This window comes from Leuciscus leuciscus (assembly GCF_965113295.1).
Source record: "Leuciscus leuciscus genome assembly, chromosome: 17".
Classification (NCBI taxonomy): Eukaryota; Metazoa; Chordata; class Actinopteri; order Cypriniformes; family Leuciscidae; genus Leuciscus; species Leuciscus leuciscus.
The window spans coordinates 17,096,458-17,114,039 of record NC_138741.1 but is presented as its reverse complement, the minus strand read 5'-3'; the positions used below and the strand labels follow the sequence as shown (position 1 = coordinate 17,114,039).

Below are 17,582 nucleotides of genomic sequence, written 5' to 3'. Positions count from 1 at the left end.
GTGGCGCGCAGGGCGTGATCAGTTGCACTGTGCAGCTCTGAAAGCAGCAGTGTCCTTGGCAGACTCGTCCATGGAGCGGAGGTGCAGAAAACTTGGAGGCTTGCCATGGTGTTTTGAGCAGATCCAGCTTTACCGGCCATGGAGTAGGCCTTGGCTGCTAGGGTCCTGCACGGCTTTGAAGGTTAGGCGGCCTTGGTCTTCCAACCCAGGGCCGTGGACGGGGCAGAGGTGTGCTGCAACGGCCTCTTTGAGCGGGTGAAGCTTAACATTCCCCATTTTGCTCTGTGCCTTCAGGTGAGGACAGACGAAGCTGAATAGTGTGCACACAGTTACATGGAGGCTACTCAATCATGTTTCAGCTTTTTGGAGAAAAGGAGTTTTCCCCTAGCGTCAGCAACTGATGCAATGCAAGTGAACCATTTCGAAAGGGAATTAATAAAGAATATCAGTCACAGCCACAATCGTTTTCACCTCTCCCAAATTGAAAGATTATGGCACACCCAACTTGAAAACTCAGGTATCAAAATGATCCTAGTAGGAAATATGATTTAAGAGGGGAATTGGACTCAAGTCCAATTTCATGAGTAAAGACAATAAATTATAATTTATATTTCCCCTCAGATTTCCTAGTAGGAAAATATTTTCATATTTCATCTCAAATAATGAGATGAAATTCCTACTAAGAATTGTCTTAGTAGGAAAATACTAGTTATTGTAATGTTTTACCTTTACTCATGAACTCCTTCTCAAATCATATTTCCTACTAGGTGTTCCTACAACTTCCCACATTAAGGACATGTTGCTGATAATTTAATGCTCCCGTTTCATTTTCAAGACAATGAGCTGCACAACAGTTCTCGGAAATTGTCTTTAATTTTGGTATCATGTATTATATGAGCAGCCAGGCACAGCTGGTACAGGACTGCATAAAAGGTCAGCACTACAGAAGAGGTCTTTCTTTTCTCTCACCTTGCAACCACACCTAAAGTTGTACATTTAAAATAAACACAAACACTAACAGATGACATTTTAGTGCTTGTTCACTTATAAACAGCATCAATTAGATATTACAGACATTTAATTGGCAGAATAAATGAACAAGAACATCTAGAATTTGAAATAGAAAATATACCCCTCATGGTGTTAATATACTGTAATGTTTTGATTTTACTGATTAAAGCACAATATTATTTTAAAGCATCCTTGTAAAGAATGGCCATTTTCTTTAATTACAGGACTACTGTACATGAATAACATAGTTTTTATCCTAATAACACTCTAGACACTAGAGACTCCAGGCCCTTTGTTCGTGACACGTTCAGTGTGCACAGGCATTGTGGGGTAGCACATCCTCTAGAAGTGCTAGTGTTCTTGATATGTTATTTTAGTGACAGTTTGGGAAAGAGATTAAAGCCTGCTAAATTAAGCAGATTACTGATGATAATGCATTTATTTAGGCTGCTGACTGGATGGTTTTCCAGGTCTTTGGGCTCCTGGGAAAGTTTTTGAGTCTGGAATTAAAAAAAAAACTTGATTCTCATTCTCTCTCCTGTAAAGAGTCCACAGCCTCCAGCAGGTGGAGGGCAAGGCTATACTGGGCGTGGTTTTCGGGGAGCATCTCGATGACTTTGTTGATCAGTTGACCACTCTGAGACAGAGGTACTGAAGGACAGCGCAGCTCACTGGGGTCCTAAAAACACACAAACCATGATACAGGTGAGTGTCAGACAGTAAGAGATTGGCCAACTGTGCAGCCCGTGTATTCTTACCATAGCCTTCAGCCAGGTGCAGAGGGTCGGTGGCAGACGGGCCAGTAGCTCCATGTTGGGTTTGGTCTGTGACTGGGAGTGCAGTAGGGAGAAAGAGAGTCTCTGACCAGTCAACACCAGCAGCTGAGAACCCAAAACATCCTTGTCCTGCACCTCCATCATCACCTGAGAGATTACGATAGAAAGAAAAAGTGGAAAAAGAAAAAGATAGATGACAAAACAAAGAAAAAAAATCACAAAAAAAGATAAAGAAAAGATATATACAGAGGACAAAGAATAAGGAAAAGACAAAGAAAAATCATAAAAACAACAAAAGAAAATTACAAAAAGACAAAAAAAAAAGATTAAATATATATACACAAAAAAAACGAACATTTAAAAAGATAATAAATAAAAATGACAAAAAGATAAGTTTAGAAAGAAAAAAAAGAAAAGCATGATCTTTTACTCCTACATGAATGCTCAGGAGGTTTAACAATGTGTGTGTGCGTTACCTCCTCTGCCCGCAGGTCCAGGCCCTGGTTATAGAGCTCACAAACAAGGTGTCTGCGTAGTATGTCAGTATTGACTTGCAGTAGAGATGAGAGCTCCATACACACGGACGGCCACATGTCTTCAGCACCACTGTGTTTCACACCGTTCTCCTCAGCTTCAGCTAGAACCTTCACCCAGCCTGTTAACACGTTCATCAGAAACTACACACACAGTAATACAGTAAGACAGTGCATCGACTTTGGTTTCAGAGGTGAGCTATAAACATCTTACAACCTGTTATCCGAGAATCTTTTTGTTAATATGTGGTCAACATTTCACTGTCACTGTACAAGATGCATGTTAGACTGACTATAAAATTAAAATGTTAATACTTATTTTAGTGGGGGGCATTCTTGTTGAGAGCAGTTCTGACTCACTTCTTGTCTCACAGCCACCAGGTTGGGGTCCATATCTCCACTGGGCAGCAACTGAATGGACGCCAAATCTCTAAAAAACGCATTCTTGCCCTGTAGATGACAGAAAAAGACAACATGAATTAAAGGCAAAAGAACTTGTAGTCGACGTGAAAAGTAAATCGCGATAATCTTTTTTTCCTTGGAGTGATGTGCATCTGAGAGAAATGGAAAATCGAACGAGAAAAAAAACGATTAGCTCGTTGTAGTTTGCAAATTGCAGCTATTTCATATGAGTGACAGACTGCTGGAGGAGTCTGCTGACTGCTGGATTATTGTTCAGTCCTTGCGCTGGTGAGCACGTCATCAGAGAACAGATGTAATTGCAAGAGGGAGGGGAATTTATAATGATTAAAAAAATGAAAATGTGAATTATGATTTCATGGTGACAGATACATAGTTAAGTGTGAGGTAATTGTGTTTTTGTTGTCCTGTTTTTACCTTGCTGTCGAACAGACTGAGCGGTTTCAGGCGCAGGGAGAAGGTCATGGCGGCGTGCAGCAGTGAAGCTAACACGCAATGATGCTGAACGAGGGGATAGTGTATGGATCTCTGATCCAAAGCTAACTCCACAATAGACACTGGACCGTCAGCACCGCCCCACACTTCCTCCACGCTCACATCTGGAACAGACACTTCCTCCACCCCTGAATCCGCCTGAGAGAGAAAAGACGTTTATAATATATTTCACGCTTTTATTTCAAGCCATAATTTGTTAACCATTCTTGAAAAATCCACGATAACTTAAGACATGCTTCCACCCATGCATCCACTGTTTGATCAGTCCTTACACTGGAGAAAAAAGGATAGGAAGGGAGAAAAGAGGAAGATGAGACCTCCATCAGAGCCTGCAGTAACTGCACGCAGGAGCCCAGGAAACTCTTCACGGCTGCGTCTCCCATTCCGACATCCTAAACACACACACACACACACACACACACACACACGCACACAAGTTAATTCAAATGAAACCGATCTAAATTGAATTAATTATTTGTGTCTTCTCTTACCCGTCTGCACAGCCGGTCTTTAGGTGCCTTTCCCACCTAGATCAACACATGCACCGTCAATTATTTAATCTTAGTCACAGCACACAAAGAGAAAGAGCCAAAGTACACAGACACACAAACCTTTTCCATTAGGAAGGCAGCAGCTGAAAACCGCTTGACTATGAAGGTCTGCCACATCATTGCAGAGACACCTGAGGGAAGAGCAGTTGAGGCAGAGAGAGTTATCATGGAAATCCTTCTGTTGTGAAGAAATATGTTGTGGCAACAGAAATCAGCTTTCACTTGGTCAATATATGTCATTTTTTATTAGTGACTCTTACCCAACTGAATGTAAGGACTGGAGATCATCTTCAAAAACTCCACTGACCACTCTAAGTACTGCCCCACCTGAACAGAAAGAGAGAGATGAAGTGTCCTCTGTGATTGGCTGATATTTGATATCAGTATTAGTAATATCAGTATATATTATATTAGATAAGATTAGATTAGATTAGATTAGATTAGATTAGATTAGATTAGATTAGAACTCAGTATATATCAGTTCAGTATTACTGAACAGCGAATAGCAAGGATTCGTGGGTGGTTGCCCTGCACGCTTAATAAACAGCAAGCTTAATAAACAAACTCCAGTTGGTCCAAAACGCAGCAGCTAGAGTTCTTACTAGAACCAGGAAGTATGACCATATTAGCCCAGTTCTGTCAACACTGCACTGGCTCCCTACTAAACAGCGCATACATTTTAAAATCTTGCTAATTAATTACAAAGCACTAAATGGTTTAGCTCCTTGAGCGAGCTCTGAACTCATTTTAGTCCTTCATGTCTACTGCAATCTCAAAATTCAGGCCAGTTGATAATACCTAGAATATCAAAATCAACCGCAGGCAGTAGATCCTGTGGAATAGTCGCCCTAGCCTTGTTCGGGAAGCAGACACACTGTCAGTTTAAATCTAGACTAAAAAACACATAACTTTAACCTGGCATACACATAATACATAATCAATTTCTATTATTCAAATCAGTTAAATGATTGTTAGGCTGCATAAATAAGGTCAACCGGAAAAAGCAAAAGGAACTGGGTGAATATTTGAATGCTACCGATCCCGATCTGAATTCTGACTTGTGATGCAGCCTAAATCATAATGACACCGTGTTCATTCATTGGCCAGAGGAGAACTGGCCCCTGACTGAGCCTGGTTTCTCCCAAGGTTTTTTTTCTCCATTCTGTCACCTGATGGAGTTTGGGTTCCTTGCCACTGTCACCTCTGGCTTGCTAAGTTGGGGACACTTAATATTCAACGATATTAATGATCTGACTGTACTGACACTGTTGTATGATAACTGAACTGAGCTGGACAATTTTTTGCAGAACTACTTCATAGAAGAAATTAACTGATTTAATAATTCATAATCTTTACAACAGAACTGAATCAACACTGAACTTCAGCTGAACAACAGCCGAAATGCATCATTTTCCTGTTATCATTGTAAAGCTGTATCTTTAAATAAAGGTAACTTGACTGTTCCATTAAAGGGTAACTAAACCAACTTTTTTTAGTTAATGATCTGTAAGAATGGGGCTTTATTAGTGCTGTTCATTGATTCAAGTAATTTTTTTGAAATTTGTGTTTAAAGTGTTTTAATTCTACAATATATGGTGTAAAAACGTCTGAGTGCTGCACTCTTCAGGTTGAACAGTGGCTACTGCAATTGAATTTTCCTATTGGAAGTTGTGGTACCCTCTGACATCAGAGGGTACCAGCTAACCACGCCCTTGCCTTCAGAGAGATACGTCTCAGATGCACGCCCCCTCTCCACTGGGCCCTGCCTTCTTTTCAGCATTTTTCAAATATTGCCAGTGGGTGGAGTCAGGCTCTGACCAGGGGTTTAGTTACCCTTTAACAATTTTTTAGTACTTTTAGAAGTAAGTATTTGAGAAAAAAATAAATACAATTCTTTTGCTAAATTAATGTACATTAACAAAAACAAGTCATTTGGTTCCAGTATTTATTTTTAAGTTCTAAATAAGACTTTTTAAAGTCTTTACCTCTGGGTCTTTGTTCCACTGGACCACATTTTCCCAGCTACAGTGAGCAAACAGTACATCAGGAGACAGAGAGCTTGGGAACCGCTGACAGACACACTCCAGCAGCTCTGAGACAACCCACACACAGAATACACACAGATGGTTAAAAGAAACCACCATGGAACAATTTTGATGTATCATCCAAGTCACATGATCAAGAATCTCCACGGTTACCCTCCAGTTTCTCCTCCCTGCCTGGCTGTTCTTTGGGCTCATTCTCTCCCTTCTGTTGAAGGATCTTACTCAAGAGATCTGGAGACACACCCTGTCTGAAGATCAATTTTGAAACGCAGTCTGCTACACCACCTAAAAGACAAAAAACGAAAATATGGAAACACTATAATCATTCATTTGCCTATTACCTGGTATGAAAGCATAGATTTTAATCTTAATTTTACTGACAGCTTCAATATTCACTAGCTTTAAAAGTTGCATTTATTCGATTCTTCGATAAACAAAGTTAAAAAGAACAGCATTTATTTGAAATAGAAATCTTTGTAACATTATAAATATCTTTACTGACACTTTTAGTCACTTTAAGGCATCCTTGCAAAATAAAAGCATTAATTACTTTAAAAAAATCTTATGACCCCACAATTTGGAATGGTAGTGTATGTGTGTTTTATGCACCTCTGCCACTCTCTAATAGTGTTTTGACTGAGCAGCGTGTAACAGTGCCCCCTGTAGAGCCCTGAAGAGATGGCAGGCAGAGCAGCGTCTGCAGAGCAAGAACATCCTCCAACTGCTTTATACACACCACCCACTGCTCCAACTCCAGAGAAACACACACCCACTCCTCCTGAAACTGCACAGAGAGAAAGAGTGTTAAACACACTCTGCACCAATTCTGCAGATGCAGAAAAAAGACACACACAGACACCTTGCTCTCTGCCAGCCTGGTGATGGCATTCTTGGCTACACGATGAGCGACTAGAGCAGCCAGTAGTGCGGAGGCCGCGCTTTCAGACTGAACACATGCTGTGCGGACCTGCTGCCACCAGGGTGAGACACACTGGCCGTCCCATGACTCATCTACTGCTCCTGATACACACACAATTGAAATATTAATATACATGATAAAATATAGAGGACCCAAGGTCAGTCTCTTCTCCAGATGATGTTAAAGACCTTTCATTGAGCTGAGGGTAGACAGCAACGTGTGCAGGTGTGAGACGGCATCTGGGATCTTCAGTACTTCTTTCTCTTTGTTCAGCCAAACTGACAAGAGCAAAGACTGCCAGAGAGAGAGAGAGAGAGAGAGAGAGAGAGAGACAGACAGACAGACAGACAGACAGACAGAGAAACAGTGTGAAATCAAAAGGAGAGATTTTTATAAAGAGCAAAAATCTCAGCAAATTCACATTAATTTCTAATCAATCCATCCTTCAATCTTTTGTTCTTTTTACATCACTTTATCTTACCAATAGCTGCTGAGGGCTGATGCCACTTTCCTGCAGAGTCTCACACACTCTCTGTAAAGGACTCTGTCCAGACAGACAACCCCAGAACAGGAAACTACCTGAAAGCATTCAAATTCACACATCAATTAATAACTTATATAATGACAGTGGCACACCAATATTAAAATTCTGAAGAGGCAGATAATTATTTTCATAAAAATTTATAAAAACTTAAACCAATCGTTTAAAATGTTACAAGTGAATTTAGGCAAAAATGGATATTCATTTTGAGAATTGCAAAAGATAACATTTGGTTATTATTGTGTTTTAAAAATAAAATTTAAGAGAATATGCAAATTGGTCCCCGCCTCCACTCAATCACACCAGTTCGGAGTACCTGTTCCACTTGGTCAACTTTACTGTAGTAAACTCTCCACAATGTCAGACACATGACCGTAAATTATATAATTAGCCTTTGGCTTGACTATGTTATCAAACAGCTAATAATGTGTTTTTAATGCTACACAAACCATGTAAACACATGTTCCTGTTCGCCATCTAAAAAGTTAGATGATCTGAACATCATGGAAAGTCGGTTGAGAAAAGCCCCACCTGCACGTTAATGGGATCGGTTACATGTTTGTCTAAAAGCATATTAAAAACACCACATAGACATATAAACAATACTAAAAACTTTATTTTCACCACAGGGGGTCTTTAAAAAATTAAAATAATGCATAAAAATAAACACATAGCACTAGCAGGGAGCGGTTTTACCTAGTTGGGTCCAGTCGGTATCAGGTTGTTTAATCACTCTGAGCTCTCCGTTCACCCATTCCAACTGAGACAGAAATGTTCGGACTGGCAGCGGCCCACTAGAGTCTTGAGCAAATGAGACAGAGGGCCGAGAGTTCATCTCTGTGTATCGTTGCAGGATTGGGCCAACACGAGCAAGATCCTCCTCAATGCCAGAAAAAGACGGCTGTACAGAGAGCAGAAGTCTTAAGTTCAAATCTTAGTGTGACAATGGTACATTAGTTTTGCTTAATTGGATAGTGTCTGTGTGCATGTGTTACTCACATGTTCTGGCTCAGTGGGTGATGAATCTGGTGTGTGCAGTAACTGAACATCTGTATAGAGCTGGAGAAGTTTGAGCTGGGATGAACAAAATTGCAGCAACGACTCATCCACTGCTTCAGGATCTAATACGAAGACGCATGAAAACCAGATCTAAATGTTTAAATATGAAAAATACACAGTGCCCAGTGAGGATTGAGGGAGTTACCTTGTTCTTTCAGGCTAGCCAATAATGCACGAGTAACATGGGTCAAACAGGACACTGGTGCATTCTTATTGGACAGCAGTGACTCCAGGGCCTGTCAATCAATCAAATATTTTATTAAATAATTTATTAACATATTTGAATGAACATGTTGCTGTGAGTGTGTTTTACTAACCTGTTTCTTAATAGCTGGATGTTTAATGTCCAGTAACACACTTTGTGCTTCACTCTCAAGCAGCGCTGTCAATCAAAGTTCAAAGGTCAACTCAAACATGTGGACACATCAGTGCAATAGAACTTAAACACAACATTGGGTAGTTGTTCTTTTAAAAAAAGACAACTTAAAGATGTTCTGATGTATATGCACTCACCCTAAAGTTGTTCCAAACCTGTATCAATTTCTTTCTTCTTCAGAACGCAAAAGGTATTTTGAAGAATGTCAGTAACCAAGATGGGCCCTTATTTACTTCCATAGTATTTTTTTCTCCATCCTTTGGAAGTCAATGGGGCCCATCATTTTTACATTTACATTTATTCATTTAGCTGACGCTTTTATACAAAGCGACTTACAATTGCTATATATGTCAGAGGTCGCACGCCTCTGGAGCAACTAGGGGTTAAGTGTCTTGCTCAGGGACACATTGGTGTCTCACAGTGGATTCGAACCCGGGTCTCTCACACCAAAGGCATGTGTCTTATCCATTGCGCCACCACCACCCCCATCAACTGTGAGGTTACCCATATTCTTCAAAATATCTTCTTTAGTGTTCAGCAGAAGAGATACAGATACATTCATACAGGTTTGGAACAACTTGAGAATGAGTAAATAATGACAGAATTTACATATTTGAGTGAACTATGAGGTATGTCTGACCTGGTTCCACCTCCCTGGTCCTCAGTAGAGTGGTGAGTCTCCTCAGCAGGTGCATGTCTTTAGCACGCTCACTCTTCTTATCACTGACCAACAAACAGAACAGATGCATCTGTGCTCACCTGCATTATGTGTGGTTTTTTTTATATTAATGTGCAATTTTTATGTATGAGTGTGTACCTGAGTGCCAGGTGGAATGGTATGGTAATGGCTCTCAGGGCTCCATTAACCGGATCAAACAGACACACCTGCTGTGTGTGTATCTGCCAACCCTGACTGGTTACACTATTCACACCCATTAACCTGTGACCTGCATACAACAGCCTTAAGAGAGAGTAATGAATTAATGAATATGCATTTTTGAATTGTAGCAATATATTTAAGTTTTTTTTAGTTAGAGTGTGTACCTGCAATGTTTGCCTACAGTAAAAGCCCCTACTCGAGGTCCATGCTGAGTTCCCCACACCTCTAAAATGCCCCTACGTGGGGCATAAATCACCAGAAACTGGGCGTGCCGGCGGGGCATAGAGGGAGATGTGGCTATTTCTCTCTCCCCAGGAGCCTCTGACACCTGCACCCACCCGAGCTGAGCATCACGATAACCTACACACAATACAGACATTAAGAAAATGTTTTATTGTTTATATACACTACCATTTAAAATAAATATTACAATTTATTGCTTAAAATTAAACTGTGATACATTTTGTACAGGATTCTTTGATGAATAGCAAGTTCAAAGCCTTGATTTGAAACAGAAATCTTATGTAACATTATAAATATCTTTGCCGCCACTTTTCACAGTTCAATTAATACAAATATTGAAAATATTTTTAAATAATTACCTCAAAAACAGTTGAACAGTAGTGTAGTGTATGTATGTAATTATATAATTATATTATTGCATATAACATTTTATAAATACTAGTATTCTAAATATTAAAATAAAATTTCATTTGTTTTTTTAATATAGTTTAATTTATTTGTATAATTACAGTATTTACTTAATTATATTTAAAACAAATGTTAATTTTTTGTACAATAACATTTAGCATAAAAAAATCGTTTTCAAGATTAAAATGCTTTAGTTTTTAAAACTAAAATATAATTTATTACAAAAAAATTACTTTTAACAACACATTGTCATATGGACAAGCAGTCCCTAATGATACTGATTTGCTCTGATGTTTTCAGTGTGTTTGTTCACTAAAGCATTGGTTACACTGATTCAAATCTTGTTTGTCACAAGATACTTCTGCAATTTAATAGGAACAGGCTCATAAGATCCTTGTTCACAAATCAGACTACATTAGTTGCGCTACACTGCTCACCCTTCCACATCCTGATAGCGATGCCTCGTGCCACATCCAGCAGCGTGACTCTGCCAAAGTCGTCTGTGACTCCGGCCATAGTGTTACATGGAGAGAGACAGATAGACTCGCCATGTCGACGAGAATCTGGAAGACCAAACCTGATGAAAGCAGAAAAATTTAATTGTGCACTTAAATGAGTTAAATATGGTGTGTATCAGTGTTTGGTAAGTTACTCTCAAAAAAGTCATTAATTACTAGCTACTAATTACATCTTTTACAGTGTAATTCAATTATTTCATTAATTTCTCGCTCTAAAAAGTATTACATTACTTATTAATAATTACTTTCTAAATTCCATATCAACTTTGACCAATTGAACAAAACAAGGATAGACATGAAACTGCTCTTTTGATTCTTTAAAATAAATAATATAAAATTGCATAAATTATTCTTGAATTGACCAGAGTATTTGAAGGTAGAATCTTAGATTAAAACATGTATTTCACCATTAGATGTCAAATTTTGATGTTAAATCCTATATTGTTTTATATAGAATAGTTATATTGGTCTATACAGTCTATTACATCAGAAGTAACTGTAATTTAATTACAGAAAAATTAAGAGTAATCCCTTAACTTGACTTTTTCAAGGGAAAAGTAATTAAATTACAATAATTAATTAGTAATATATTACACCCAACACTGGTGTGTATATGATTAAAAGAAGTTAAAAAGCAACGTTGGAAGGTAGTGTTACTGCATACAGATTTACCTAACAGGAAGTGCTGTGGCCGGCTCCACCTTTGGCTTCTGTTTCTGCACTGACTCCTCTTCATTTTTACTCTTCCATCCCAACCAACCACTATGGAGGAAGAAAAGAGAGAGACAGAGACCAAGAATTCGTAAACATGGAGTGAGCTTGAACATGACAGGCCAGTGCTAATGAGAGCCAACAGTTAAAATAACCCAGACACACAGACCTGGCAGCATTGAACAGAGCTGATGTGAGTTTGCTGGCCACAGCCAGAGCCACATGGGAGAGAAGAGGCTGAGAACTTCCCTGAGATTTGAGAGAGGAAAAATGGCCATAATCATCAAGAACAACTACAAATAAGCCACAAGCACCAACAATAGACCAAGGAAAAGATGTGTGTGTGTGTGTGTGTGTGTGTGTGTGTGTGTGTGTGTGTGTGTACCTCTATAGCGTAGTAGAATCCAGTGTAAGGTCCTCCTCCCACTGTGATATACTGACTCATAGCAGGAGGGCTTCCTTTAACCGAAGCATGATATCCTCCCAGAATAGAGGCATTTTTCATCTGATCGAACACACTCAGAGTAGTAATACCTGAAAGAGACAGGCATCACCTTACACTACCAATCAAAAGTTTGGGGACTGTAAGATTCATATTTCAAATTTATGCAGTTTCTTTTTGAGCTTTCTATTTATCAAATGATCCTAAACAATGCATCACATTTCCCCCAAAAAAAAAAAAAACAGTTTTCAACATTGATAACAAGAAACTTGATATCAAGTTTCTTGAGCACCAAATCAGTATATTAGAATCATTTCTGAAGAGTCATGTGAAACTGAAGACTGGAGTAATGATGCTGAAAATTCAGCTTTGCCATCACAGGAATAAATTAAATTTTTAAAATACATTACAATCATAAACAGTTATTTTAGAATATAGCCTAATAATATTTCCCAACATTACTGTTTCTAGTGTATTTTTTTTTTTTTTAAATGCAGCCTTGAGCATGAGACTTTTTCAAAAACATTCTACCGTATGGAAGAAAATGAATGCCAAATGTTTTTGAAACAAAAAAGCTTGTTGAACTGCACGAGAAAATATGCATTGCATTAACAGTGCTTGTGTGATTCACCCATGTGTAGTCACAAGGTAATGTTTGTTCTATAATTAATATTTCTTCATTTTTCGTGAATAAATAAATAAATTAATTTATGATGTGACAAAAAGGGGACATTTATTGTATTGTAGACTGAGTCATACTGAGTTAGAAAAGAAAAATGCAATTGTTGCCACTAGAAGGAGTATGTTGTGGGTTGCCATGGTGACGCCCACTGTGTTTACCTCAGCTCGAGCTGTGACTGAGGAAAGCCACTGAAGTCTTCTTGTCATTTATTTTTCCTGATAATTCAGGCATATGTTCATAAAAAGTGAAAATGTGTGCCATTGTTAATGTAAAAACGTGCAAGTTCATATTTCCTATGACTTACAGTCATAAAACCAACTGTAAAATGTTCATGTAGGTGTCAGGCATGATGCACAACTTTTAGATTGTTGATATTAAAATAAATATGAGCTCATGTGGTAGTGAAAAAATAGCAATATTTACACATGATTTGACAGTTTATTTTATTAAATATCAAGAATCTAAAAGGTGTGCATCATGCCTGACACCTACATGAACACTTTACAGTTGTTTTTATGACTGTAATTCATTCTCTTCAAATGCTATTGAAGTTAGAAACGTGTATACCAATGTCGTATGTAACTTTAGAGCCGGTCCCTAAATTTGCAAATATCGAACATCCAATATCAAGTCAACTTTATGCCAGTATTTCACCAGGAAACGTTAAGCATCAAACTTTGCGCGAGCTCATCTGCTTGCCTGTAGCTTAAATAGTATAGCCTAAGTCCCCAATGAGGTGCGAGTTTGGTCTTTTATATCACTGTATTAGTCCATTAAGCTATAATAATAATTTTATATGTCCCGACGGCAGGGGAATCCTGAAGTATGACGTATGAAGGGAAACCGTAGTACTGAAGCACAGCGCCACGTTATAAAGTTAATGAAACTAAACAACCGAGAGAAATATATGTCTACCTCATATTTAACGTTTGATCTGTATATCAGCATCGGGGAATAACGTTATAGTATCGTTCACGGTAGAGAAAGCTGCTTACATGTACACAGGGAAAGTAACCGTGAACACACTGAATTAAAAATAAATGCTGCTTTTGTGTCTTTATCAGCTTTTCCGCATATATAACGTTACTGGCCCTGATAATCACCACACATTTGTGAATGAAATGAATTACTCTCTCTAACTGTTGCTTTGGTCTTCATCAACAGCCGCTTCCACCTCCTGCTGGTGAGATAGACTAACAGCAGATGGAGATTATCAATCGGTACTCTACTGCTATTCCTGCAGTTCCCGGATGTGAAATGGTGAATTTTCTGTCGAATTTGAACCACTGAATTTGTGGAAGCGAATTTGTAAAGCGAAATAAAATGGATCGAAAATTGCCAGTTGAATATTATAGGTTATGTATTTTTAATGTGAAATCTGAAAGGTGAATATGGATTATTGAAGTTTTAATAATGAAAATGTGTGTGAGATGTTTTGAATTGAAATTTTCACATCTTAAGTATCCGACCATGTTTTCAGACCATAAAAATACAAGCCATAAAATTACAATGCATTAAAATGCAAGCACGGTAAATGCAATGCATATTTTTTCAAGTAGTGCAATTCAACAAGCTTTTGTTTCGAAAACATTTGCCATTATTTTACTTCCATACTACCGACCCCAAAGTTTTGTAGGATAGTGTATATTAACAGTTTTTCTACTGTGCTGTGGCTTTCTGTTCAAAAAGATAAAAAAGAAAATGTTAGAGGAATTAATTAAAAGAAATCTCTCTTACCGATGCTGGAATGGTCTGTAATTGTGTCCATATCTTGTAGGCCCCACTTCTTATAGGCCAGTGGTGGAGGCTGGATGACATCACTTCCTGCTGCTGCCGCTAAAAGGCAAAGGGATAGATATAGGAAATAAAAGGGATTAAAACAAATAACATGAAAGGCATTACTGGCCACAATAAAATCTGGTGAAAGCCTGATACACATTCATACACACCAGCACTCTCTATCTTACCTCTGGCAACCTGGTTTCGACAGGCACGTAAAGACTGGAAGAGACTAAAGCCATCGATGGTGACCAGGGCTGCTGGGTACAAAATACTGAGCTCCTCATGCTGATAGAGAGATTTAAACATCATCAGCGTAGTTTGGTCTGCTGTTTAAGTTAAGGTGTCATGTGTAACCATGCTAAGAATTGCTTTGTGCAGAAATGAACACATCAGTCAGTGTAAGAGTTATCGGTACCTGTTCCGTTACTCCAGGGTGACGTGGAATCTCATAGGTGCGACATTTGAGTCGCAGCACAGGATCTTCATGCAACAACTGGGCCAACAGGAGAACACCACTCTACACACACACACACACACACACACACACACACACACACACACACACACACACACACACACACACACACATACACACACACACACACAATGGATAAGACCAGTGGATTATCTGTTCTGCTGATACTGGTCTGGCTTTAATTAAAAATTACACATTACTGTTTATTATTAATGCATTAAAGAGTCCAATTCAGCTGGTGAGTTTATAGGTCAGGAAACATCACAGTACCTCTGTGTAGAAACGGACATGACCTGAGCTGAATCCAACCACAATACAGGTCCAGTCGGGTCGGCCGGTAGAACTTCTAAAGAGATAATGAGCACATACATTACCGTTCAAATGTTTGGAGATCGTACGATTTTTTTAATGTTTTTGAAAGAAGTCTCTAATGTTAACCAAGTATGCATTTATTTGATCAAATAAACAGTAAAAAATGCTTGGAAATATTATTATAATTTAAAACAATTTATTCATGTGATTGCAAAGCTGAATTTCCAGCAGCCATTCTTTTTTTCTCTTCTTCTTCTCAAGAAACATTTCTTATTATTATCATCAACGTTAAAAGCAGTTGTGTTGCTTAATATTTTTGTGGACATTTTTTGAATTCTTTGATGAATAGAAAGTAAAACTGACCCCAAACTTTTGAACGGTAGTGTATGTGAAAGAGTAGATCTGTTTATACAGGAGTGTGTGTGTGAGTTTGATGTTCTTACCTCTTCTGGCTGGCCAACGGAATACAGATAACACTATTGATACACTCTCTGTGAAAAGAACAGACAGAAAATTGAGAACCAATGAACAAAAATAAAACATTATCTTTATTTCTTTTTGTTCTTCTGCCTCTGAGTTTTCTATTTATTACAATCCCTCTTATTCTAAACATATCTTTTTATTAAATGTTTATAAATGGTTATAAACTCCTCTACTTATAATATTGCCCAATTCCTTTTTTGTCTTGTACTCATCCTTTTTTCTTTGTGGGATTAAATTCCTTTATGTTATTTCCCATAAAACCATTCAAACCTGACCCTGCCTTCTGCTATTTTGTCTCTCACCCCTCTTCAACTCTCAGCGTTCCGCTCCAGGTCACAGTTAGGGCCATTTCCTCCTGCCCACTTTCAGCTGTCCGCCACTTTGCTGCCAATCAATCAATCAATCAATCAATCAATCAGTCAGTCAATCAATCTACGAGTTATACCAATCAATAACCAATAAGCAATAAAGAAGAGATTAATCAGTACTGTATGTGTGTACCAGAGAGAAATGTGGCTTTATGCTCTCGAGCAATGACCAGTAGATCTGAGCAAGGCGAGAGAGACAGAACACAGTCCTGCAGCCAGGGGGCGCTTTGCTGTTGCTCCTCCTGCTCCTCAGCCTAGGAGAACACACAGGTTTGGAATGACATTTCATTTGAGTGAATAATAACATAATTTTCATTTTTGGCTTCAAATCCTTTAATACAAACCTGAGCTCCATCCTCTTTACCGTCAGGATTCTCCCAGGAGCCCCAGTCCGAGTCATCCCACGTTAACTCATTCTCTAGAGAGAGAGAGAGAGAGAGAAAATGATATGCTGTAAGTAATGTGGTCAGCAAGGATTAATCTATTCACTATTACATTCGGCTCAATCTGCTCCTTCAACCTCTGTTAGAGCTTATTTACACAGTCTTATCCTTTTTCTCGCTATCTTTAAGTCCATGCATAGCCTACTCATTTCTCTCTCGCGTCACTATAGTCAAGTGTTGACTGTATACTATACTAGTGACTACACTATAGTCAACACAAATTGCCTGTCAATCGAATGACAGAATCTTGAATGCAAGGTCCCTTCCCTTTTCTTTTCCTGTCTTTCTCTTCATTGGTCTTTCGTTCAGTCATGTGCTTCAGAATCTTTCTGCAGGATGACTCATTCACCAAGGGCAAACACACCTCCCTTCCTCTCCCTCTTTCTCTCTGCAGGGAGTGAATAAGTTATTCTGCATCGCAGTCAGACAATTTACTTTTTACACATTGCCTTTTTTCAAATAATCACCAGCAAAATTTCAATTGACTTAGCATAAGATTACTATAAAATCTGTATATATCATATCCCCCAACTCCAAACCTACCTCTCACAGAAGTTTTTCTGCATATTTATATTTAGTAGGTTGATTATACTGTCGTTCTGCATTTAACGTTACCTCCGAACATCCACTTTTTAACTCTACCAACCATCCACCAACACCCTTACTGACACCCATAAATCACAGAACAACCGCAGTGCAGGAGAACCATCATTAAACTGGACCTTACATACACATAACGTTACAGACTGACTTCAGCAGTACCTGCTTGTGTTTTCTCTTCCTCCGGGCCGGCTTTCTTGTGCTTGGGGAACAGAAACTCTCGCACCTGTCTGAGCTCCTGGACCCGGCCGAACTCCAGCAGACAGCAGGACATGATTCGGGCGGAACGAACCGGACCCAAAACCTGCGGATTCTACGACATAAACCCACCGTCCGATACACGTACCACCTCTTAGTGTGTTTATGAGCCTGTCAGTGAGGTTTGGGAGGGTGTTGACAGTTTGTTGGACCAGAGTGGGTCAGAAAATCCAGCTGGGGTGTCAGTGTGTTGTTGTGATGTGAGTTTGGGATGACACATCCACATCCGCTATAGACACGCTAATCGCGCT

General features: G+C 38.9%; 1 protein-coding gene across 3 annotated transcripts; it reads right to left on the bottom strand.

Annotated features, from left to right (window-relative positions):
• Positions 1-854: 854 nt before the first annotated feature.
• Positions 855-17,544, bottom strand: rab3gap2 (RAB3 GTPase activating protein subunit 2 (non-catalytic)). Of its 3 annotated transcripts, none has more exons than XM_082143945.1 (35): positions 17,236-17,544; positions 16,375-16,448; positions 16,164-16,284; positions 15,965-16,046; positions 15,623-15,670; positions 15,138-15,213; positions 14,808-14,909; positions 14,578-14,677; positions 14,348-14,446; positions 11,872-12,020; positions 11,656-11,735; positions 11,448-11,537; positions 10,695-10,834; positions 9,771-9,966; positions 9,544-9,687; positions 9,367-9,449; positions 8,668-8,732; positions 8,496-8,586; positions 8,291-8,412; positions 7,988-8,192; positions 7,232-7,329; positions 6,939-7,044; positions 6,691-6,851; positions 6,441-6,615; positions 5,985-6,116; positions 5,772-5,878; positions 4,047-4,113; positions 3,847-3,917; positions 3,727-3,762; positions 3,508-3,627; positions 3,158-3,373; positions 2,681-2,770; positions 2,264-2,464; positions 1,770-1,934; positions 855-1,690 (listed from the first exon to the last, which is right to left on the bottom strand). In XM_082143945.1, exons 1-35 carry the CDS (start codon positions 17,345-17,347, stop codon positions 1,538-1,540), a joined length of 4,077 nt encoding a protein of 1,358 aa, XP_082000071.1. In that variant the 5' UTR covers positions 17,348-17,544; the 3' UTR covers positions 855-1,537. The 3 variants fall into 3 exon arrangements, with proteins under 3 accessions (XP_082000071.1, XP_082000072.1, XP_082000073.1); XM_082143946.1 differs by having other exon boundaries at positions 3,553-3,627; positions 17,236-17,543; XM_082143947.1 differs by lacking the exons at positions 15,138-15,213; positions 15,623-15,670; positions 15,965-16,046; ... (1 more) ...; positions 16,375-16,448; positions 17,236-17,544 and adding an exon at positions 14,976-15,117.
• Positions 17,545-17,582: the final 38 nt, after the last annotated feature.